General features: G+C 48.4%; 1 protein-coding gene across 1 annotated transcript; it reads left to right on the top strand.

Moving 5' to 3' along the window:
• Window positions 1–29: 29 nt before the first annotated feature.
• On the top strand, window positions 30–25,337 carry LOC118770656 (lymphoid-restricted membrane protein). The gene is given in 38 exon segments (XM_036518417.1): window positions 30–639; window positions 1,523–1,633; window positions 2,410–2,590; window positions 3,130–3,182; window positions 3,263–3,338; window positions 3,873–4,031; window positions 4,623–4,740; window positions 5,745–5,795; window positions 5,977–6,054; window positions 6,637–6,693; window positions 8,341–8,400; window positions 8,829–8,893; window positions 9,033–9,114; window positions 9,541–9,681; window positions 10,078–10,179; window positions 10,740–10,891; window positions 11,790–11,907; window positions 12,377–12,845; window positions 13,781–13,833; window positions 14,351–14,453; window positions 14,705–14,963; window positions 15,465–15,567; window positions 18,194–18,240; window positions 18,563–18,645; window positions 18,759–18,899; window positions 19,144–19,235; window positions 20,213–20,288; window positions 20,398–20,458; window positions 20,651–20,678; window positions 21,144–21,284; window positions 21,474–21,608; window positions 21,995–22,142; window positions 22,369–22,412; window positions 23,110–23,178; window positions 23,544–23,611; window positions 24,102–24,187; window positions 24,506–24,620; window positions 25,071–25,337. Coding segments are annotated over 38 exon segments (4,779 nt in total). The 3' UTR covers window positions 25,315–25,337.
• Window positions 25,338–25,431: the final 94 nt, after the last annotated feature.

Here is a 25,431-nt window from a genome sequence, read left to right as displayed (position 1 = left end):
CGAGCGCCGTTCACGACCCCTGCTCCGAGATGGACGTGGCAGTAATTCAGAGGCGACACAACCCCGTGGACAGCATCTGCCGCAAGCTGCAGACCATCCAGCGGCGGGGCCAAGAGGCTGACTCGCCCTTCCAGATCCCGCGCTTCCAGTCGCGCAGCTACGACAGCCCGCAGCCGGGCCTGCGCGGGAACCTGGAGGCCATCCTGAAGAGGCGCACCGTGCGCCGGGAGGGCGAGTCCGAGGGCAGCCCCGGCATGCTGACCCCCACCGGCTCCCCGAGGCCTTGCCGCCCTGCCTCCTCCTCCTCCTCCTTCGTCGCTGCCGCCTCGCCCGCCAACACCACCTACACCGTCTCCAGCACGCTGGTGCAGCAGCGGGAGGCGGGGCCCAGGAGCCAGAGGGCGTGGTCACAGACCTGCTCCACCCCCGCCACTCAGTCTGGGGACAGGTTCTTCAGCTTCTCACAGTACGCCACCTACAGCAGGCCGGAGGGCAGAGCCGGTGGGGGCGGCGACCTGCGCGGAAGCCCTGCCTACGGCTGCTACAACCTCAACTTCTGCACCTCCAACGCCTCCTCCCTGCTGGACTGCGACCCGGACTACCCCGCCTTTGTGGTCAAGAGGTTGTCCATGGGGGACGGTATGGGACTCTCCGTACACCACGGACACATCACGCTAAGGGCAAGCAATGTGACCGTTTTATATTGTCATTGATACAGTTTCAGTCACAATGTGCCTTTTGATGCAAATCATGGAGGTTTTCCTTCAGACCTTTCCAAAAAGCTACTCAGGGTGTGATTGCTAACCAGCTAATATGGTAATCTTCATTGCTTACTTTGAAAAGCCTTGAAAATTTGTAATGATATTTCAACCAATGGTGATGGACCTCATCATTATAATGAAGTAGAACTGTATTTAAACTGCATAGTAACATTGGGGTAGATATATATTGATTGGGGTAGATGTATTTTCTCGAATGACATTTTCTATCACCTATGGTCACTCACTGCACAGAATAATGTGATACCAACAGTGTTAGCAGTGATAAAGTACTTGAACCTGCGGTCGTGTTGTGCCTAACAACACCCCCTAGCTGTGCCAGCATTCATGATATTCCACAGGTTCTCATCTCATATCACTTTATTCACTTCAGAAAAATACTGTGGACTCAAAGGTGAAACTGATTCCAAAAAAGTTTTCAACAAAAGTTTCCAAAAAAGGTTCAACCCCTGTAAGTTGGAACTGGTTCAGATTCAAGTGCTGTCACCTAAGCCAGAGTCACAAGAAAAAACAAAATGTTGTGATATGTATGTTGTATCAACACCCCCCCCCCTACCTCAAGGGAACAGCAGCACTATCCAGCCCAGAGATTCAACCTTGTCGAGAGTTCAGTCTCCTGTAGCTTCACCCACATGTCACCCCCATCTGTGCTCCATACTCTCCAGACCTTTTACCCACATGGCCCAGTATTGTGTGGTGTTCTCCCCAGTGAAGCACACATGTCCCCCTGTCCCCGTGTCCAGGTGCCCAGGTCCCCTCGGAGCAAAAGAAGGATACCATGGCGGAGGTCAGTCTGATCTGTGAAGAGGATCTGCTGGACACCATCTTCCATGCCTGTGACACCCAGCGCAGAGGTAAAGGGACACATGCACTGCTACTGCCACCAGCACAGTACTACCCATCCTACTTTGTCCCCCTCCCTTTCTGTACTCCTCATCCACTGCCTGTCCAACCCTCTGTCTGTCTGTCTCTGTTCTGCTCTCTGACTGTCCTCTGTAATGATCAAGTGAACCTGGTGATGTCATAGCTGTATGCGGCATATGCCGTCATACTGTACAGGACATACTGAAATGTTTGGGATTCTCAGTAATGTTTTCATATGGGGAAGATCCCCCAGGCTCGGAGGCCGGGGTCCATCGTCTCCATGGAAATGCTGGCCCAGAGCAATCAGGCAGAAACTCCCCTCCTTCCACACTACCTTCATTGTTTTATCTCATAGCCCAGTGACGTTTGCTGAGCGTACACAATGGCTTCTTTTAGAGGGCCACGTATTTATAGTGGAGTAACAGCTGATGCACTGCAATCAGGTTCCAGAGGAGTAGTGTACAGGACACAGAGGGAGGCAGTGGGGCTGAGCTGGGAGGACTCAGATGGAGGTAGTTCTGAGCTGTAACCGGGAAAGCTGGAGCTGCTAGCATTCCTTTTCATTGGGCTCCAATCATGGACAGTGATTCAGAGTGGTGTGGGCGGATGCTAAATTCACCTCCTCACTCGGTGGAGACCGCTGCCTGTGGAGTCTCCGGGGGGAGGAGTGGGAGGTGGAGGTGGAGGGGGAGGGGGAGGAGGAGGAGGAGCAGTGAGATGGCCTCCAGAGATGCTCCTGCGGGTAACCCCGACGTCTCCCCCCCAGGCAAGGTGTACGTGTCTCACATCGTGGACTACCTGCGTCACACGACCAGCCGTGGGTCCGAGGACAGCGGCCTGGAGGAGCTGTGCAACATGCTGGACCCCGACCGCAAGGACGTCTCCATCGACCTGGTCACCTACCACGCCATTATGAAGGAGTGGATCCAGGACTGCCGCAACCAGGGGTGCGTATTGACCGCAACACGACCAGGACTGTATGCTGACTGCAACAAAACCGGGTTTGCACACTGCTTGCAATACAAAGGCAGATATCCCCTTTCAGCTGCTGCTCAGTCCATTGGGGTTATTATAGTGAGATTTTTACACCTCCGCACAGACAGCAGCAAACTGTGCACAGATTGCAGCAAGCTATGCACAGACTGCTATGATGTTGAAAATTGCAGGTTATAGAAGGACCTGCAATCTTTCATGGCTGAACTGGCCAGTCCCTCTCACTTTCAGTGGTAACACAGGGTCACTCTCTGACCAGCTTTGTATGAAGCCAATTGTCCATTTGTTTTAAAGAGCACTTACAGTGAGGCAGTCTGCATGGGCTGAATGGAGAACTGTGATTTATGGGAGAATAGAGAAGGCTGGAGGGCAGGGCTGAGGTTACGCAATGGTGTGGATCCAGGACTATTACTGCAGTGCTGTTTCTGAGAAGTGCTAACCTTATACAAAACCAGCATTTCTAATGGGTGTTTTACCCCCTGACCCCCTCCAGGGATGACACACCAGAGGACTTGCTGCAGGAGTCTGTGAGGCGCAGAGACTCAGGTGAGGCAGAGATAAGATGGCTTTTGTCAGTGTTTATGTTCTGTCAACACCGTTGAGATGAAACCTCCGTCTCCTCTTAGGGAAGCGGTCTGCACTGATGAACTTGACGTCAGGCAGCCTGGAGGCATTTGGAGGGGAGGCCTCTCGCGGCGACCTGTGAGTTTTATGACCCCTCCCACCAATAATCAGTCTCCTCCCACTCCTGCCATCAGACCCCGCCCACCCCATGTATCAGACTCTTCCCACCATAGTACTCCCATCCAGTCCCACCCATTCTTTAAAGAATATTTTGGCATGGGATTTTTTTTCCACAGATATTCTGAAAAGGCAAAAACTGATCTATTGGAGAAGAGATCTTTACTAAAGCATTATCTTTCTGACTGCGTACAAATAAACACATCAAATCTGGTTTAATGGTTATTAGGAGAGACTGTCTGCACACATGCATGTGTGTCTGTGTGTGTGAGTCTAGGCATTGAACGAGTGTACTGTATGTGTGTGGAACAACTGACCTGCTGTACTGTGTGTATGCATGGAGAGACTGACCTGCTGTACTGTGTGTATGCATGGAGAGACTGACCTGCTGTACTGTGTGTGTGTGTGTGTGTGTGTGTGTGAGAGAGAGAGAGAGAGAGAGAGAGAGATTCTGTGCGCATGGAGAGACTGACCTGCTGTACTGCGTCTCTCCAGTGAAACGTCTGACCTGGTGTACTGCGTGGCCGACCTGCAGTTTAATAACCAGAAGTTGCATGATGAGGTCAGGAAACTGAAGCTGGCTATGGAGACCATGGAAGACCTCAACCAAAAGCTGATGGAGGAGAATGAGGAGCTCAAGACACAGGCCAAAATGTACTTTAGCCCACGACCCTGACCACGCTTAATGTCCGCTAACCCTTACCTCCAACCCCAAAGCCCTCCTCCACGTCACTCCTGTATGATTGTCTTTACCCAGCCATGACACTTAACACCCAGATCCCTTAGTCCTCACCCTCCTCCACATTGTCTGACCCCTTACTCCTCCATGTTACTACCTACTACCTCTGACCTCTGAGCTCTTCTGCATCACCTAACCATGACCTTTAACCTCCTTCACATCATCCAAGTACCATCCTCATCCCTTAGCTGTAATACCTACCCCAAGACTTAACCCAGACTCCTTATACCCCACCCTCCTCAAAATTACCGTTCCCACACTCCGCACTCTTCCGTGTCACCTATCCCTGACCTCTGACCTCTCACCTCCTCCATACCCTAACCCTAACCAACACCAGTATGGAGGAGAACCGGAGGACTGCTGCTTGTCATGCGACGTAATGTGCTGTTGCTGTCTGTCCGAGAGGGGCGCACAGGAATCTGTTACAGCATGCTGGTATAAGATGGTTTGTACTTGTCACAGACTGCATGTTGACAATGACCTCTTTGGATGCTTTGCCTCCGCAGAGCTCAGCAGCTGGCTCAGAAGGAGAAGCTGCTGAAGGAGGAGGTGGAGGAGATGAAGGTGACCCTCAGCACAGTGGAGGAGAGCCGCACCCTGGCCAAGGCCCAGATCAAGCAGATGGTGAGCGGAGCGCACCGGTGGTTGTTTCGTGATGCGAAAAGCCCCCGTTTGCTCTTTAGAGCACGTATGGCACATCTTAATGCCAAGTCACGTGCAGTGAAAAACTGTGTTGCGTAAAGCCGTGCTACGTGTAAATTATGCCTTGTGTGCTCTTGAGTTTTGAGTTGTGTTCGGACACTTTGTGCGTGGTGTAAAATCCTATTGTGTGGCAGTGGCGGCTGGTGAGCTGGAAACAGGGGAGGCTGAAACATTACCTTTAAATCATTACTTTCAATCTGTTTCCCTTTATCCTCCTTGATTAACAATAAAACAAATAATTCACAGAATAATTGACACCAATGCGTAAACAGAGTAAATGATTATGCTCGCGAAACTGCGCAGATTGTCTGTAGTTTGTGCGCTATTGCAAAAGCTACAGCATTGAGGTTGTTTAATTAACAAGAATGGCAATTTGAACAATTAAGTGGCAAGTAATCCCAAAGCTTTCTCTTAAATGTTTCACATTATAGCTTTCTTGTGTTACAAAATTCAAATTACAAAACAGAGCTAAATTTAGTTAGATTGATTTAAATTACTGAGAATAAACTTTTAGGTTAGATTGAGTGCAATGAACAATTTAGAACACAGACCTCACAAAAGCTGTGATGTGTCATGAGCATTTAATGTAATTTAAATCAATAAATGTCATCCTTCTTAATTAAACAATCTCACATTGTAGCTTTCGCAAGCACACAAACTTCAGACAATCTGTGCTGTTTCGCGAGCATAATCATTTACTCCATTTACGTGATTGGTGTCAATTATGCTGTGAATTATTTGTTTTATTGTTAATCAAGGAGGATAAAGGGAAACAGATTGAAAGTAATGATTTAAAGGTAGTGTTTCAGCCTCCCCTGTTTCCAGCTCACCACCCGCCACTGTTGTGTGGTGCATAGTTGCATGCAGTATCTCGTGTGGTTTACAGTCAGTGCTTATACTGATTTTTCAATGCCTTTTACTTGCAGGAGCGGGAGAACCATTCTCTCATAACAAAGATTTCTTCCCTTCAGGAGGAGGTATGTTGTTCATATCTTCAGATGAAACTGTTTCACTTTGTTTAGAGGGTCTAAACCCTTGGTGAATTGAAAATATGGCATAGCCTTTTGCTATTAAGGTTTTTTGTAACATTTGTGACAGGTTATTATTCAGCAAAATATGTTGTTGAGCAAAGCTGAACAGCTGGTAACTGTCCCGCAGAACATCAAGGTCACCATGGAGATTGACGAGCTTCAGAAGAAGATGATTGAGCTGTGTGACCTCAACGCTGACCTCCAGGTGGGTCTTGGTCCACGGAGTTTATGCTGATTCTGTCATTAGTCAGTTCTGACATGGTCATGAGTCTCCTCTCCCTGTGATAGGCCTGTCTAGGTCACATGATGAGTCTGTTCTGACCTATTGATTTGGTTCTGGTCAGCTGATGAGTCTCTTTCTGTATCCTGAGTCTCATTTCACCCACATTTTTGCAGTGTAGATGGAGCACATGTTGTGTGGATCTCTCCTTTTTAGGCCAAAACTCTTTGGTTTTACAGTGTTCCCTGTAGGATTTGAAGCATAGGTGGGCATGAGTAAAAGCAAACTGTTTCTGTTTAACATTTACCACGTTGATGTGATTATATATAAGTAACCTGCCTAAATACATATTTAGTTATAAATTTTATATGTATTGTAAACCTTAGTGTGTTACAAACTGTATTAACTGCTATTTCCCTTGTCTTCATTTCAACCTGTTTTATCTTGAGGAAACAGCTGCATGCATTGCATCTGTATTGTTGCTGGCTGTGATCTGTCATGACTGTGTGCTGTAGAGAACCTGAATGTGGCTGTGTGCTGGATCCATCTCTCTTGCCTCCGCTCCAGGTGCAGGTGCACTCATTTGATGGAGTTCTGCTTGAGAGGGAAGCTTGTGTGCAAGAGGTCAGTGCTAAGTACTTATCCCTAGTCAAATCCCTTTTGCAAATAACAAGGCCTGTGAGAACACCAGCTCTGAGCTTCTGTGCAGTCAGAAACGTAAACCAGAGACTTTGTCTGCTTCGTCTATACTTTTGGTCAAGCAGCTTCCAGATGATAATCTGTGTCTGTGCCAGTGTGCTAGCTATGGATTTTGTGTCTTTAGTCCTGCACCTTCATCAAAACTCATGAGATCACAAATCAGAACACTCTCATCCACTGCAATGGGGGACAGCAAATGTTCAATTTAGCTTAGCTGAGCATCCATTTAGTCAATCGAATATCTGTGGCTTCCCCACTCCACTCCCCCCCCATACCCATAAAGTGTCATGTTGTTGCCGTGACTACGCTGTCCTGGCCGCAGAGAGCACATACACAGTGCCGTGGGGCAGAGATCAGACCCAGGAGGGAATCGCTGTCTTTCCAGCAGCCCCCACTGCCACCTGCTGTTGAACAGAAGACACTACAAGGGCTGGACACATGGAGCAGACAGGTCCTCTGTACCCTGCAAACTGTGTTAAGCGTAGGGACATTTTCATCCCTTTTGTCTAGTTCTGAATGCTGCACACATGTCACTGAGTATCTGCAGAGTGGCAGTGCCTGATACGGGGAAGCATCACGCATCAGCTGGTAGCGGTATCAGCGCAGCCGCCGCATGCATGTATTCACTTTGATAACGTAGCTGCGCACAGCATAGGTCACTGCGTTCAGCCTTTCTTCCTCTCCAATGAGGGCAGGCTGTAGTCAGAGCGTAATACAGAGCTTTGATCTTAATCTTTAATTATTCAGATGTGGATTTTCTCTCCCCATTTGGACCAGCAATAAAGTATCTTGAACAGAAGTGAACATTTAGCGTGAAATTTGTACAGAGGATCTATCCATTATAGATGAAAAAGAGCTGGGTAGGATTCAAAGCGGTGTTGAAAGCCTGCTGAGATGGATCATAAGAGGAGTTCGGCTTTGATCAGGATGGGTTCATGCAAGCTGTTTGTGAGTTCAGAGGTCGAGGTCAGAGGTTTTCATCTCTTAATCTCTCTTCATCCTGTGGCTGATGAAAGGTAGTATACTTGGCTTTACTTGTCTAGTTAGATTACAAATTTACTTAGGGCAGGGCTTGAATAATGTTATGCTCACCCTCACTGGGCTGGGAGTGTTAGCCTGGTCTGTTGCTCACTATTGCTCATTTTGTTCTTTTGTGCTGGAAGTTGCTCTGGATAAGAGTATCTGCTAAATTAACGTAAGGTAATGTAATGTCTTAAGCTGTCACACATGCAAGGGTGATGCTGACCTTGCTAAATAAGAAGCATCAATTCTGTCAGTTGTGAATGGATCTCCTCAGAGAGAATTTTGGAATGTTCCAGATGCTTTGCAGACAAGTGTGATGCAGGCAAACATCTCAGTGGAGCGGGAGGAGAGTCAGATACGGTTAGGCGCATTAATCCTACAAAAGCCTCAATCTGCTGATACTTCTGGCCCGCCCTGAAAGCCTTTACAGCACCTGACTAATAAAAAGCCACCTGGCCTAGTCTGCTTTTGTTTTGCTGGAGTTGCTTTGTGCTTGAGCTGAATACAACACTCTGAACTCTATGCTCTCTTTCTCTCTCTCCCCCACAGAAGAACAGGCAGATTGAGGAGCTGAAGAGCGTGCTCGAGGAGTACTCCTCCGTCACCGAGGTGAGCCCGTTAACCCCGCCCTGTTCTGTGGGACAGCCGAATGGCAATGGCTGGACCAGCTTTGTTCCCGTCTGCCACACCCCCAAATCCCCATCCCTGTCCCTCCTGCCGTGATTTGGACAGCACCACTGCATGCGCCTCCTCCACCATGTGTGCTGCTGCTCGGGGTTTACTGTATTTTTACAGTGTTTACAAGGTTGCTGCGTATTACCAATATTTCACTGTGTATTCAGAGTATGCACTGTGGCATTTTACGATTTTAATCGCTGTTTAAACCCAATGTTTTACAGTGTATTTGCACCACTTGCATATTTAAGATATTTTAATATTTTTCTGCAGACTATGCTTGTATTTATTTTGTTGTAATGTATATTGTGTGTTTGTCATGCTTGGCAGTGTGCGTGTGGTAAAGTGGGTTGTTTTTGCAGGTGCTGAGAGCTGAGAAGACCAAGCTGGAGAGTCAGATGCAGATGATGCAGCCTGATATGTCAGTGTGAGTATGTGGGAGGAGTTCAAAGTGCCCTCTCAGAGGAGCAGCACTGTGCTTTTCTCTCTCTCTCTCACACACACACACACACACACACACACACACACACACACACTCTTGATTGTGTCTCTCTCCATCTCTGCAGTGCTGGTCTTTCACTCTCAGTGGCCTACAGGCTGAATCAGACCAGCTCAGGCTCTCTGCAGGCGGAACTGGCCCTCGCTCAGGTTTGGGACGCCCCCGTTTACATAACAGTTGCTACTTGCATAACTTACAAGTTTAACATGTTATCAATTTACCCACTTTTGAAATTTTGGGTTAAGTACCTCGTTGAAGAGTACAGCAGCCCTTCTGGGAAGTCAAACTGGCAGCCTATGGGTTGCATGCACTGGTTCTTACCACTCTACCCCATTGCTGGTTCACTGCTTACTCTGTAATTACATACCTGCTTCTCAAATCGTAACATCTCAACTCTCATCCAGCCCGGTTCAGTACTGGGTTGTGCTCATTTTTCTAAATAATAGGTCAGTGATGGAATAGGTCATGCGTTGGTGTTTGGTTAGTAATAGGTAAGGTATTAGCTAAGTGTTGGTTCAGTGTAAGGTTAAGTGCTGGGTCTGTGTTGGGCTGTTGACCCTGTGTCTTCCTCTCAGGAGGGATCAGAGCGTCTCTCCTCCTCGCTCTGTTTCGCGTCTCCGCTGGACGAGACTCTGGACCGGGAGGTTCTGCTGCTCCTGCAGGGACCCACTCCTGAGCAGATGTCCATCCATTTCAAGAACCTCATCTGCAAACTGGTATGATCCATGTCGTGGGCCACACAAGGTCAGGGGTAGAGAGAAGCACTTTGACGTAATGTTAAAAGGAAGAGTGAGGGTAAAGCAAAACAGAAATCTTTTACTCATGTTGATACTGTCCCTTACTATACCCTGAATCACTGCAGTGGACTCTCTCTGTAGCCCTAGCATTATTGCAGTTGCCACACCAGTCACTGAAACTGTTCTACGCAACGGCCCAGAGTCACTGCACTTGAAATTACCCGCCCATAGTGTCATTACAAATGCCCCTCTCAGTTGCCCCAGGGTCTCTAAAACTCTGTATAGTGAGGATCTACCCTAACCCTGTGGAAGAAGGTTAAAGGTCTGCAGCTGTTTGAGTTAATTAACAGTTCAATATTTGACTTTGTTTTCCAGAATAAGGACTTTAAAGAAGACTGCTCTCGAGTGCTGTCCACACTGAAGCAGGTTATGGACACGCAGTCAGGACTGGACTCAAGTGGAGACCAGACACTTCAGGTACGCAGCCATCCAAAGCAGGGACAAAAAGAGCCTACGTATTTGCATGCTTTGTATGTGAATGCACACAACATTGGTGATGTGCTGAAATTCAGATGCATCTTAGAACTGAAATCTGTATTTTTCTTCATTTCTTTTATTCTGTAGATTTCTCCATATCTATTCAAAGTAGCAAAAACTTCATCAGTCCCCACCTAACTGGCTTATTCTGGCAGTAGGACTTAAAACATTGTGTAAACACTTTTTCCTTCTCCTCCCAGTGTCAGAGTGTTCTGTTAAAGAGAGAGTTCAATCATTAATTTGTATTTGGTCTCTGTGAGGTGGTAAGTGTGCGAGTGTGAGAGATGGCCAGTTTGCATATATGACACAGAGTGCATGCATGTGTACACGTATGTGTCAGAGACAGTGTAGGCATGTGTGTGCATGTGTGTAAGAGTAGGCATGTGTGTGCAAAAGAAAACAGTATGCATGTTTGTGCAGGTGGGCCTTTGCATGTGAATATTTGACAGAGGGAGAAACTGTCACACTGTACACTGATAGTTGTGTGGTTTTTACTGCAGGCTCTGCGGTCAGAGCTGGAGCAGAAGAGGAGGGACTGGAGCCACAGCCTGCAGCAGCTGGACCAGTACACTGACTCACTGGAGAAGGAGATTATAAAGATGGCCAGCAACATGCGGAGATCTCGCACGGAGATCCTGCATCTGTCTGTCAGGTGAGGGGGGGGTGGAGTTCTGGGTAGTTGCCATCAGGGCAGGCCTCACCCAGAGACCCGGGCAGTGGCATTCCAGGGGCACATGAGGGTGACCGGTGCGTGTGAGGGGCGGGGACACACGCCCGTGACACCGTGACGCGTTCGACCGTTTCTGCCCGTTTCCCTGGAGAGGGTTTGTTTCTGCCTGACCTCTGCCCTGCTTGGACGTTTGGCTGGGACCCCAGCGTGTTTGACTGACAGCTGGGCCGGCTGCCACGGCGACGGGCCTGAATAAAAGGGGACTGTGGGTCCTGCTTCGTCAGCCCGTCAGGCCTCTACCCTGTGTGTGTGTGGGGTTCAGCAGCACTGCAGCAGGGATGGGACACTGCATGGGCCTGCGGATTGGGTACAGTGTGTTGGGTGCAGAGTGTTGGGTACAGAAGGGGGAACAGTGTGTTAGGTGCAGATGGGGAAGAGTGTGTTGGGTACAGACTGGGAACAGTGTGTTGGGTACAGTGCATTTGATGCAGTGTGTTTGGTACAGATTTTATACAGTGTGTTTGGTACAGATTTGATACAGTTTGTTGTGTATAGACTAGGAACAGTGTAGTGTGTGCAGTGTGTTGGGTGCAGATTGGGCACACTAGGCATTTTGTGAATTTTTGTGAATATTGTCTGAAATTCACATTATTGTGATTTGTACAGACATATCCATAGAACGGGTTGACCAGGAAGTTGAGTGTGTAAGGATACGTTGCCTTAATGGTCCATAAGCATCATTTTATAAGGACAGGTGTTTTTCTGGTGTTAGCATATGATGATGGAGTTTTTCTAAACATGTAAAGGTTGGTGGCTCAAAGTGTGTTCAAAATATGTGTGGGACCTGTGTTTTTCAGTGTGTGCATGGGGGGTTTTTCAGGGTCCAGGAGCAGGAGAATCAGAGGCAGCAGCTGCAAGAGGAGCTGGAGCAGCTGAGAACTCCGTTGCCAGAGGGCAGAGAAGCCAGTTCCCAGACCGTGGATCACCACCAGCAGCAGGTAGGAGGGGATGCTTAAGGGGAGAGATTCCTAAAGAGGACAGAGTGAATGTTAATGCTGTAGAGCAAAATTGAGACCAGAGTGTGGAGGAGGGTGTTTTGTGAGAAACGCCAGAGAATGCTGGGAGCTCTGAGTGGGAGGCTCGAGTGGGTGCTTCAGCCACTGAGCTGTGTCTGTGCGTTTCACACATTCTCACTTCCTATTCCACAAGCCCTGCGTGTGGCTAAACCTACTAAGCCAAGAGAGGGTGGTGTGGGGTGTATGCCTTCAATCTCTCTGAAATTGTTTGTGTGTGTGTGTGTGTGCGCGCGTGTTTTACTGGCATGTCGTGCATTACTTTAATGTCTGTGGCTGCTGTGCGAGGGCGTGTGTGTGACTGCGGTGTGTGTGTGTGTGTGTGTGCGTGCGTCCCCTCATGTATGCTGTGTGTCTGCATGTCACCGCGACCCACGGAAGTCTGTCTCTGCAGCTCGGAGAGGAGTCTGATGGCCCTTCGCTGGGCTGGGAGGAGGAGGAGGAGTGCGCCACGCAGCAGTTGTCGAAGGAGGAAGAGGAGCAGCCAAACTCCAGGAGAGAGGAAGGGGAGAAGAGATTCTCGCCCTGTGAGGAGAAGGAGCTGAGAGATTGCAGAGCAGAGGGAGAAGATGGAATAACGTGTGAGGCAGACTGTGAGAAAGAGGTGCTGAGAGGTTCTGCAAAAGAGACAGGGGAGAGGAGGGTCTCGGATCATGAGGAGCAGGAGCTGAGAAATTCCAACGGGGAGGGAGAGGATATGAAGGACTCCAGACGACAGGAGAAGGAAAAGGAGGAGGAGGTGGTGGAGGAGGTGGTGACTCCAGGGAACTCCAGGGGGGAGGATGCTGAAGAGGAGCTGTGGGGTAGCTGTCCTCCTTCACAGGAAACTCCACCTGGTCCTGGTGTTGAGAGAGAGGAGCTGGGTCAGTGCTGTTGTGGTCACATCTTACTTGTTACCATCTGCTATTCCCCATTTATTTGTACCACTACAGTCACAGCCTACCAATACGTTTAGTTACTGCTCATACCCTTACAGCTACAGTTCCCTGACAGTAAGCTGTAAATCTCAGAATTAGCATCTGAAAGTTTGTTTCCTCATAAGTTTTGTGTCCTGGTATCTTACTCTAAAACTCTGTGTAAGACTGTCTGTAATGAACGCATGAGTGCGTTCTCATCAGCTGTCCACATTGCCACGGTTACATTGTTTGGCATTCTGGGATTATCATTAAAGAAATTCCACAGGTGAATGTTGGGCATGTGTGTGTTTAAGGGATAGTGGAGAGACTGGCCTGATTAAGGCCCTGTGATGTTTCCCTTAGTTCTGGTTTGGTGATCTTGCAGAGACCTGTGACATTCGTTACGGGTCTGGCCTGTTTGCCAAGAGTGGATTATCCCTCTTATGTCTGCTGAAGTCGCAGGGCTTCCACCAAGTCCCAAAACGTAAAAATGTACCCAAAGACTTAGAGCAGCCCACCTCGAGACCCTTGCCTTGTATGGACAGTCCCATCTCAAAAAGTCTGCCCTCTAGGGGCTATGCAGAACCTGGACCCCTGCCTTCTATGGCCAACAGTAAGACTTGTGGAGGTGTAGGCATTCTGTCATTAGGGAGGGGAACAGTGAGCTGGCAGACTCAAGTCCAAAGCTGTCACTGTCTCCACTCCTCTCCCTGCGTGCCTGTGCTCTGCGGATTAGAAGGAAAGCTCATAACTGGGGCCTCTCTTCAAACCCGGGGCCCGTGTTTGATATGGACTTCTAAGGACATTGGTCCGGTCCACGGGGGTTGCCATGGAAACCTATTGATGTACCAGAGCTGAGAAAGCATTGAAATGATTCCATCCTTGTTTCACCTCTATTGCAGAGAGTGCGGACACACCAGATGGAGATTTGAGAGGATATAGCGAACCACAAGGGGTAGGTCACAAGCGTCTTTTAATATTCTGTGTTTAAATCTCCTGTGTTTGTTTCCCCACAAATAGACAGTACATCGTGCATCTTCCTTTGAGGGGGACTTGCCTACCTTTTCAGATGAGTTTTTATTGTGTTTATGTGTAACAGAAGAGTCCTGCTCGCACCAGACTCACACTTTGGCCAGTTATTGGCCAGAATAGTTTGTGGTTACCTTGTGGTTAGCTTGAAAACCTTGGTAGAAGTGTGGGTGAGTTTGTTTTACTTCAGGGGGGCTCTTCTGGGATATGATTTATCCTAGTTGGATATTAAATTATTATTTACATTAAGCGTGCCACTGCCTCTTCCAAATTGGTTTCCTGAAATGCTAGGCTTGGGGGAGGGGTTTGTAACACCTCTTGCAAAAAATTTGTACACTTAGGTGCTTGTACACGTGCATGCATGTTTGGGTCTATGTGCGTGGTTGGTCATGCGTGCATATTTGAGCGCCTGCAGTGATAATGCTCTTCTTCGGTTTCCACAGCAGGGAGGAGGGCTCCCGGGATCCACTGGGCCTCAGGACTCCCACCCACACGCTGTTCCACGTGTGCCTGAGGTTCCTCCTTACTCCCACGCCCGGCTCGTTGGTAAGACCCTTCCGTCCTCTTCCTCCTTCACTCCCACACTCGGTGTACACTCTGTTCTTCATTTGCTGTTTGAATAAAGTGACTTTATTATGACTTATCTTTCACCACTTCAAGTGTAGGATGCAGAGAATAAGCACATTTCTTGTAGGTTCCAGTTGTGCTTCTTCAGGTTATGTCTCTGAGAGGTTAGTCTTTCTCCATACTGTATCCCTGACTAGCAATATCTGGTTTTTCCTCCAAAATCTCTCCAGATGCTCTGAACCTGGACCCCCTGCAGCCCCAGCCTAGTCTCCAAGAGTCCCCACCAGCCGGAACTTCATTTCAGGACTTGTCTATATCACTTGCAGACGCATTGGCCGAACTGGACCTGACTTTAACACCCAGACACACATCATTCGGACAGGACCTTACTTTAACACCTGGACTCTCTCTGCTTAAGCAGGACCTCGCGTTTTTTGCTGAACATATCATACCACAGCAGGGGGAGGAGATGGTTCCCCCTACAGGAAGGTGAGCAGAGCAGCTGTACTGCTGCATTCTGGTTTATCGTGAGCATGGTGGCATTACAATGCTTTGCTAAATCTGTTAGATTAATGGATATCAGCCCTGCACTTGTGTGTCCCATACAGATGTATGTAGATGGTGTAATAAGAATCTCTATTCCTCACATTCACTTTCTGTCTTTTTTGCTCACTCTGTAAAGAGCAGATCTTTTGCAATGCAAATCAGTGTCTTTGCTTTGGGATGGGGGTGGGCGTGGCTGGAGCTTGAGGCCCCTTTGTGACGGGCCAGTGGGTTATTAGTTTCTCCTCTCATGCTTTGCATACCCATACTGCACCTGCTCTTGCTGGGCTGAGTCCGCCATCGCTCACAGACCTGGTTTCTGCTGCCACGCTGAGCATGACCAGCTGCTTCCTGCCGCCGTGAGCGTCTGTACAGTGGTGAGTGTCACTGATTGTGGTTGCGCAGGACCGAGAGACTAAGTCCCCTGTCCTTTTGCTCTCGGGTCAGGACCTGTCCCCTGCCGGTCTGCACGCAGGGGGGAGGAGGAGCAGCAGGAGGAGGAGGAGGAAGTTCAGAAGATACCACTGCGTCCAGCATGACTGACACCAAGGTCAGTGAGGAGGAAGCACAGGGGAGGGGGAAGTTTTCTGTATTTTCACATCTCGATGAGACAAGAGAGGTTCTCCACTCCACTTCCCCCTTCTGTCACTCCTCCCTTCGTCTCTTCCTCTCTCTGTCTCTCTCTCTCGCTCCCTTTGGGAACTGTTGAAAAAGGTCTCTCTTGGACCTTCCCCCTGGCAGGAGTGAGTTTAAAATGCTGAAGTTTATTTTGATGTTCAGAGGACGCTCTGCTGAGGATCTGAAACCTTCGTAAGGTATCTCTCTCTTTCTCACTCTCTCCCTCTCTCAAAAAGACATATTTGGGTGAAGCGCTCCCTCTACTCCTTCACTCCCTCGCTCTCTATCTCTCTCTATCTCTGTGTCTGTGTGAAGCTCTTGTTTGCTCTGTCAGGTCCTTAGCTGTAGAAAATGTCATCAATGTGTGGTACATTCAACTAACTCGTTCCCTTGGCCTTATTTTAGTATTGAATATTGTTTCTCTAGCCTCCATTGGGTAGTATTTCGTGGCATGTATGAGCTGGGCACTTCTGTGAGAAGGAGGGTGTACCTAACTCTGGCAGAGGGAGGAGCATGGCTGACCACATGAATTGTACATGTATGTACAGCACTGTTGTATCTGCTGTTAGATTGATGGAAGGGCATAAATGTACACCTTCTTTTGCTAATAAGTGTTTTCAGCATTAGAGCTGGTAAGGTTCTGCCATTTGAATACTTGTGGTCTCGTTGTATCTACCCTCAGATCATCTCTGGCAGAACAAGTCTACGCGCTTCCTTTAGTTAGTTAATAAAATTGCTTTTGGGGTTCAGCCTAATGAGGTTCTGTAATCCTGCTGTATCCACTGTTTGGATATCTATAGTCCTGCCTTGTCCGTTATCATTCATCTTTGGTGGAATTATGCTGAGCTCTGAGTCCCAGGTGTACCTGATGCAGTGTGTTTGGAAATCTCGAAACATTGGAGGGTCCCATGTCTAGAATGTTAAGACTTGAGTTTTACAGAAACGTGTTTTACATAATCGTGGCTGCGCTGAGTAAGAGTGGGCAGCCAGAATTCAGAATGTACCCCCCCACCCCCATCCCTCTCGCTCCGCACCATCAGTGTGGGGGTGTTCTCGGCACTCACAGGCAGCTGGAGTGTTCTCTGTCAGATTGCTCATTATGTAAGCAAGAAGCGGGTCCGCTCTCTGTCCCTCTGTACTGACAACTGCGGATTCTTCAACTCAGGTATGACACTGCATAGGTGTGTATGTGTGTGTGCATTGGGGGGATGCTGTATTCTTAGGTGTATGTGTGTGGGGTGGTATAAAGTGCATGCCATATTCTCAGTTGCGGTATTGCGCAGTAGTGCCTGTGTGCATATGTGTGTGTTGGGGGTATAGATGCTATACTCTTAATCACAGTGTTGTGTGTGTGCATGCATCTGTGGTTGGTAGGGAGGTTGGTTTCAACACCAAATTCTCCTGCAGTGTTATGTGTATGTGTGGTTGGAAGCTGCATTCCAAGGTGTGAGTGAGTGATATGGTTCACCAGGAGTGATTTTAATGCTGCATTGACTGTGTTTCAGGGGTAAACTTTATAATTTACTGTTCTCTGTGGATAACTGACAGGATCATGGTGAAGTTTTGAATGTGACTGTGTATTTAATACTTTTTCTGGTGAGACTGTAAAGTATATTTTTGGTTAATGAATGTAGAAAATGTCATATTTTCTGTCAGGGTCAAATGAGACATTTCGCCTCATGGTTTTGTAGAACTAAGTAAATGCGTGGTTGTGGGACCTCAGATTCAGTTTATCTTGAAGATGAATCATCAGAATTACAGTAGCAATACTATAAACTGCTCCTTGTGGTAAAAGAGTCAGGATTTGCGTAACTCCGATATCACTCAAGACTTCAATATCGCATGAAACTAATGTTAGAAAGATTGACGTAGATGGACATCAGAATTAGTTCCTGTATTTTTGAAAAAAAATTCAGGTAACTTCCGATTACTTGTGTTTAACTCAACCTGTGGTCCCCTTTGTAATGTAGTTGGTCTGTAACAAAGACAGAAGCTGAATGCATCCGTCTGTGTGTTGCTGAGACTGAGCTTCAGGTTGCGGTGTCAGCCCATCTATTGGGCGTCTAGTTTAAGAGGAGAGCTGAACCATTGCAGTTTGAGAGGCCTGCCATCTTTCGCTACAGCAGGAAGAGAAATGACTCTGTGCTCTGTCCTGGGAGCAGTGGCTGTTCTATGTCACGGCTCTTCCTCCATCTTCTGGCCTAGAGCCAGTTCTACCGTGACTCACCCCTCAGATATGAACACAGGTTCTTACCTGAGGTCTGAGCCCTACCTCCTTTCCCTCTCGATTGGCTCTGGTTTACCTGACCCTATCGTTCCACCGATCGACCCCATGATCTCTCCTCTCTCCAACACCCATTTCACACATCAGTCAAAATCATGGCCACGTGAGTTATCAGCAATAAGCCTGTATCTGTCTGATCCCTCCTCTAATTCTTGCTCACACTCTCTCTCTATCTTTATTCTCTCATTCTGTAAATGACCCCTTCCTCCCTCCCTCTCACTCATTCTCTCCCACTCGAAGTGACTTCTCCCCTTCTCTCTGTGTTCTTACTTAGGTCCCCTCCCTGGATCAGCTATCTGCCAGCGCTGTCCCTCAAGACAGGTGGGTGTCTGTGGACTTGAAATAATCCTCCTCTTGCTTTATTACAGCCACGCACTGCGTTCATTGTGCTGTGAGGTGACAGACACAATGACGCAGAACCGTAGTGCAATGTACTGACAGAGATATTGCAGTACAATGACGCAGTAAATCTGTACTAGTGTGATACGCTGATGCGTTCATACAGTCATCACTGGAGCGTGCTGCATCTTGCATGACTATCAGCTGGGCTGACACAGCGGCGCAGTGGTATGTAGTGTGCCTGTGCTCAGGGCGGTTGTCATCACAGTAGCGCAGCGTTAATGATGCCCCCTCTGCATTGCAGCGGCAGCCTGCAGCCGGGGCCGGGGGAGGGGCAGGCCATGCAGGAGGCAGGGCAGGTTTCTCCGGTGGAGGATCGCATGGCAGGTGAGAGGAAGCAGCACGGCGTGGCTGTCTGCCAGCGCTCCGACGAGGAGCAGGTGTGTGACAGAGGCCCATCCCATTCTCTCTCTCTCTCTCTCTCGCTCTCTCTCTCTCAGATGGGCAGGCGGGAGGGGGGGGCGGCGGCAGTCGCCCCGCCGCGGGAGGCTCGCTGCAGACAGCCGACGGCTGGGCCCTGACCCCCGCTGACCTCTCCGACGCTGCGAAGGAGGATGGGGCTCTGGAGGCCACGGTCGCAGGTCCGGCCTTAATGCCACATTCTTCTGCCTGTTCCGCAGGATATGCAGAAGTGCTGTGTCAGTACAGGGGAATTTGTGTGTGTGTGTGTGTGTGTGTGTGTGTGTCATGCGCTGCGAGTGGCATCTCTGTTTGGGACTGCCGATGCCCCTGAATGACTGTGAATGTCACTGTGAGGGACTTTGCTGCCTCTGTGTGTGCCATTGGGACTTCTCTTTGCTTACGTGTGTCTGCGTGTGTTTGCAGATGATGGTTTGTCACCAGAGCTGGAAAGCCAGACCTCTCGAGGTCCCAGAAGAGACTCCTTTACCCTAAGGAGCAAATTCAAGCGAGAATTGGTAAGAGGCACAGCCTTTCTCCAGACCAATGATAGTTCTGAGTGTTCTGTTTCCGGTTTGTGAATGGTGTGATTTCTAATTTGCAGAAGTTGTAACTGTGGTTGAGAGACTCAAGCTTGTATTAGCGAGGTCAGATATACAGTGCAGTCATATTTTCTTAAAAAATGTCGTCCGTCCTGTCTTGTGAAAACATTTTCAGTTCGGCGTGTGCTTGACTTGCTTGTTTCACAAGCAGAGGCTTCAAAAAGCAATCCACCATAAAGTGATAACATAATTACTGTACATCTTCCTAAGGTCTATTTGTTTAAGCCAGTTTTATTTTGTCTCTCTCTTCAATCTTGCCAGTTTATGGCAGGTGACTAATGGGAACAATGGTAGTCTCTTTGTCCCTCTGAAGGGAGTTACGCTCGTCTGTCAATCTGAGGACAAATGAGCTTTCACTGTTTTCGTGATGAAACAGTGAGCTTAAATGTGTGCTTTTGATTTACAGTAATTACACTAACAATACATAGAAAATGCACATAGTCTCACATTTGCGATTCTCTGAACAAGTATAAGAGTAAGTGTAACAGTAAGAACAGTAAGAAGTGCCTTAATGTCTTTCCTCTCATGTGTAAATTAATGTAATGATTTTGTTTAACATTTCTTTGTAAATCAACTCAGAGAATTTGTATCCCATTGTCTTAGCAGCAGTATTTTTGTGATCCAATCAAAGTAGCTTATTAACACCATGCTGTTTATACCTCGCATAGCATCAGTTAGCCTGATCTCTGTTATGTAGTGTATACACACGCAAATGTTATTTGGATGCTCACTAGCCACACACGCTAATCAGTGTCAGCAAACCCATCACACAAACGCACTGTAGAGCAATAGAAGTTAGCGGCTAGCTCCGATTATTGCTAATCCAATTACTCAAGTACAAAATTTCTCAACAGCTCTCAGGAAGTGCAGAATGTGTTGCGTTTGATTTTCAGGAACTTTCTGGCAGCATGGAGGCAATAGAGGAACACGCAACACAGGAGGATCTTAGTCAGGTGTCAGAGAAAGAAGGTAATCCAGCCTCACAGATTTCTGTACACTCCACCTACCCTCTCGTCTGTAAGGCATATTCACCCCCTTAACATGAAGGACTGAGCACATATTCTTTCTGCCTCTCCAGATGACACCCCTCTAAATTCTGACGATGCAGGAAGTGACTCAACCAAGGATGACAAAAACAGGTGAGTGAGCCTCACGTCTTTATACTGTATGTGTACTGGTAAGTCCCATTAGAAAACTGTCATTACAGCCTAAACTGATATGTCACATTTTGAAGCTGTTGCTGTAGTCTACCACTTACATCATTATAAAACTGTATGAAGCTTTGTGTTTTGAATGTTTATTGAAAATATTTTTTAAAATCCTCTTTTCAGCTTATCCCCAAGTGATAAGGAGATTGAGGTAAGAGTTTATTAAAGTTACACGGTGTGTGCTGTTATTACATGCGACTGTCATGCTTAGACAGGAAATGGAAAGGCTTCAGGAAGTAGAGCGTTAGCAGTAGTTGTTGCAAGATCATTTTGTGCGTCTCTGTCCAATGGTATTAATGAACTTAATAAGTCTCTCGGTGGCAGAGGTCACATTGTAGGAGTGCTACATGACTGTCCTGAGGAGGTCTGGTGAGGTTGCATTTAGATGGTTCATATCGCTCTGAAGTGACATTTAGGTCTGGTTATGTGACATTTAGACCATTTATCACATGGCTCTGAAGTGACATTGAGGTCCAGATGTGACATTTAGACTGTTTATCAGGTGGCTCTGAAGCAGCAGTGTGGTCTGGTTATGTGATATTTAAGCCGTTTATCGCATGGCTCTGAAGCTGCAGTGTGATGCAGTGTGGTGACGGTGGTTTGTCCTCCCTGCCAGACTGAGTTCCACCGCCTGTCCCTGGGCTTCAAGTGCGACATGTTCACCCTTGAGAAGAGGCTGCGCCTGGAGGAGAGGTCACGTGACCTGGCGGAGGATAACTTAAAGAGGGAGGTGTCCAGCAGTCAGGATTTGCTGAAGGTGAGGAAGGGAGGAGGGCTCACAGGAGGGCTTTGGAGATGTCAAAGGTCAGGCCAAATCCCACGGTTTGTGTAGGAGTAAGGCCTGCAAGATGGAGAGCTGATGGGTAGAAATGGGTGTTACAGACATGCCTTGGGAGTGAGCTCTCTGGGCACATACCTAAAACCTACAACCTTTCCCTGCTCCCAGGTGCTGCTACCTCTGTGTGAGGATGATAACAGGTCCATGGAGATCATCCACAGACTGCAGAAGAACCTGGACATCTTGACCCAGTCCATGGCTCGAGTGTCTAGCCGCTCCGAGATGCTGGGCGCCATCCACCAGGTCAGCGCTGGGGAGCTCTGTGTGTGCACGTGTGTGGGAGTGATGTTGTCCTCCCTGTTACACAGTGCTACATGTACAAAATATAGGCTGTCAGAGTGGATAAGTCTATGATAATTGTTAGCAATGTTCTAAATATTATTATAACATAAGATTCGTCAAAATAAACGCAGCCTCATTCAGTACTGCCGGGATGCTTAACTATTGGTCACAGTCAATTTCACAGCACTTCCTGTCGAACAGTGTTGAACCATGACCCTTAAGTGGTCAAATGGTAAGAGCACAGCTGGGAAGGAGGTTTTGTGTGTGTGTGTGTGTGTGCGTGCGTGTGCACACGTGTAAGCCTGCAGATGTATTGGGGGTGATGTCACACTCGCTGTGCTCCCCAGGAGAGCCGTGTTAGCCGGGCGGTGGAGGTGATGATCCAGCACGTGGAGAACCTGAGGAGGATGTACACCAAGGAGCACACGGAGCTGATGGAGCTGAGGGAGATGCTGATGCAGAGCGAGAGGTCCTTCGGCGCCAACCCCGAAAGAGGTAACACTGACCTCACCCGCTCTCTGTGTGACACTGTGACCACACCTGCTGTCACATTAACAACCGCGCAGTGACGGTAACACTGACCACAGCTGCACTAACAGACCACATTTCCAATCACAGGCCTGAACTGTGAATATTCACTGCCGGGAAACACTGGGTTTGATACATTATGTACCTGAAATGGACAGCCTGTTCAAATCTCAATTGTCCCTTTTCCCCTCAGAAGATTTCCGTAACAAAAAGACATCTGGATCACAATACTACAAGGTCAGTTGAATCTCTGAACTTCAAGGTCAGATCTCTCACATTGAAATGATAAAACTTAAGTTCAGTACTTCTACTACAAGGTCAGTTGTCTACCTTATGTGCTTGTCTATACTCTGGTGGCAGATTATTTTAAACCCTGTTAGTCAATTGGCAGTAATAGAAATACTGTGAGAGTAAATGAAAGCATTTACTCTCACAGTAGAGTGAATGAAAGCAAATGCTGTGTTCCAGGGTGAATTAAGGTAAATGGGTGAGTGCAGGTAAACAGATGAAAGCTTTGTAGGTGAATGCAGGTGAATGCTGTGTAGGTGAGTGGGTGAATAGGTGAATGCTGTGTAGGGAAGTGGGTGAACCCGGTGTTGGTGAATGAGTGAATGCAGGTGAATGGGTGAGTGCTGTCTAGGTGAGCAGGTGAGTGCAGGTAAATGGGCGAATGCTGTGTAGATGAGTGAAGGTGAATGGGCGAATGCTGTGTAGGTGAGCAGGTGAGTGCAGGTAAATGGGCGAATGCTGTGTAGATGAGTGCAGGTAAATGGGCGAATGCTGTGTAGATGAGTGCAGGTAAATGGGCGAATGGTGTGTAGATGAGTGAGTGAATGGGTGAATGCTGTGTAGGTGAATGCAGGTGAATGGGTAAATGCTGTGTAGGTGTACGTGGGAGCTGCAGTAACCCTCTTGCCTTTTCTGTGCCCTCCAGCCATCCAGCCGCAGGGTCAGCATTGCTGTCATCCCTCGGAACAGTGGAGGGGCTGTGCACTTCGACATGGTGAGAGAGGCCGGCCTGTCTGAGAGCCTCATACAGGGGAGCAAGCAAATGAGCTATGAGTGTGAGGTTATCTTATGGCCATGACTATGGGGTTAGTTTATGGCCATGAGCGTGGGATTAGTGTATGGCCATAAGTGAGGGGTTAGTCTATGGCCATGAGTGTGATGCAAATTGTTCTTTAACAGCTTTATACCATTGATGAGAGCCTGCAAAACTAATTTTTTGTTTCCAAAGTAACAAATTTGAAAAAGTCATGCTTTTTTGGGTTATGGCTAATTGGCTATATCTTCCAACAGAAAATAAACAGAGCTTACTTCCGTCGTCACTAGTCTGCAGTGTCTCACTCTCTCCATGTCTTCCCACAGCCCAAGTCACATGAGATGGCAGAGACAGAAGCTGACAGGCTGGCAAGGAGAAGCTCCTGGTAAGCACTGTTGATAATGGTGATGAGGTGATGGTAGTTGTCATCGTGGTGATAATGATGTTGACTTTGATGCAGCCATGCATATATTTTTTTTTCCCAAAACCAAGTCTGGTGAACCTCTATTTCAGTGGAATGGAATCGTGCTCATTGACTCCTCATTGTCACATCAACACATAAAATTCCCAAAAGTCCTCTGTGCCTAAATACATTTGAAATTGCTTTTTTTCCTATAGGTTTGGATCTCTGTTGATTACCTTCTATCCCTGTAGGATTCATAACCAGTACACTTGAACGGCCACTGTTCAGTAAACAATGGCTGGCTTTGTGTATACTGTGACTCTGTGTATACTCTTTATGTAAAACAATGCCTCCCCCATTTTGTGAATCAAATCACTATGTAAACCATGACATCTTACCTGTGAATAAACGAAGGTCTTTGTTAACGAAGGCACCACAGCTGTGTGCCGTCGCGTCAATGCAGGAAGGCAGCAGGGAACAGCAGTCTGCGGCCTTCTTTAAAGCGTTTCATTAGCTCCTGCGCATGGGCGGAGACTGATGAGCCCTCTCTGATGAAGGGGTAAGGATTGCCGTGATGACAGCAGATGTTCTGCCATTACCCCCCACCCCCCACCCCCCCACTGCACGAGAGCGAAGGGGGATCACTGCTAAACCTGTCACATGACTTCCAAAATGTCCTAGCAGCCGTCTGTTCATGACTGTTGCAGTGGGTACGACTTCCCCTTCGCCAAGTCATGATACGAATATTGGTATATATTTGCATGTATTTGTATTTGTAAATTAATTCTCAGATTCTCCTCGTTTGTAGTGTTTGAGGTGCCATTTGACCCTGACTCCTCACACAAGCACCTGCCTGTGTGTGCAATATCAATGTGTGTAGGTGTGATGAGACAGACTCCCCCCCTGAGGAAGACAAGACAGAGCAAGTGAGGGAGAGGAGGAAATCCAGCCTGACGGAGCTGGGGAGTAAACTGACGTCGCTCATCCTGCCCTCCAAGATGTCAGTTAAACATTCAATAAACATTTTGATTCCCTTTCCTCAGCAGATGGGTGCTGGTAGGCCTCTGTTCCGGCGGCTCTTTCACTTCTGGCTTCTGGAAGGGAACTCTGCTTGGGCCGCTAAGCTGCAGCCATGGGCTCAGAGCTCCAGCACCGCTCTCGGCCCATTGGTTGCTCGATGAGCTGAGGCTCCGCCCTCGTCCCAGCCCTTGGGGAGCTGGAGGTCTCTGCAGGCCTGTGTGCCTCGTGGCTCTTGCTCTGACTCTCCCGCTCTGTCCGCAGCGCTGTAGGCTGACCCCAGAAACGCCTCTGCTTTACTGGCTCCGCCCCCTTCCATCTTCCCTGTTCTTCCCCCTCTGTTTCAGCTAGGGCCTGCTGGGGCAGACTGCATTACGACTTGTCTCTGTCTGTCGTACACTCTCACACACTCCCTCTCTCTTCTCCCTCCCAGCCCGGTCCAGACAGTCTCCCGGCAGCAGGAGTGTCGCCCCCCGGTGCCCAAAAGCAGCCGCGGTTGGTGGGTGTCGGTGGTGCTGGTGGTGCTGCTGGCCGCCCTCCTCGCCTTGCTCGCCAGCCTGGCGTTCCAGCCGACCGTGGACGCCGCTCCGGTGGGGACCGGGGACTCCTGGGTCACCATCCAGCAGCTGCTGTGGCCCTACACTAGCCTGAGGCACAACGGCCAGCCGCCCGTGTGAGAGGGAGCTAGCTCCCCCTGCTGGCCGCCCAGGAGCCCTGCACCAGGGGGAGGACTGAATGAGGGTGGGGGAGGGGCCACACCTGCACACGGAGACCACGCTTAGCCGATGAAGGGA

Source organism: Megalops cyprinoides, chromosome 23, assembly GCF_013368585.1.
Source record: "Megalops cyprinoides isolate fMegCyp1 chromosome 23, fMegCyp1.pri, whole genome shotgun sequence".
NCBI lineage: Eukaryota > Metazoa > Chordata > Actinopteri > Elopiformes > Megalopidae > Megalops > Megalops cyprinoides.
The sequence above is the reverse complement of the archived record's forward strand: the minus strand, read 5'-3'. Positions and strand labels throughout refer to the sequence as shown.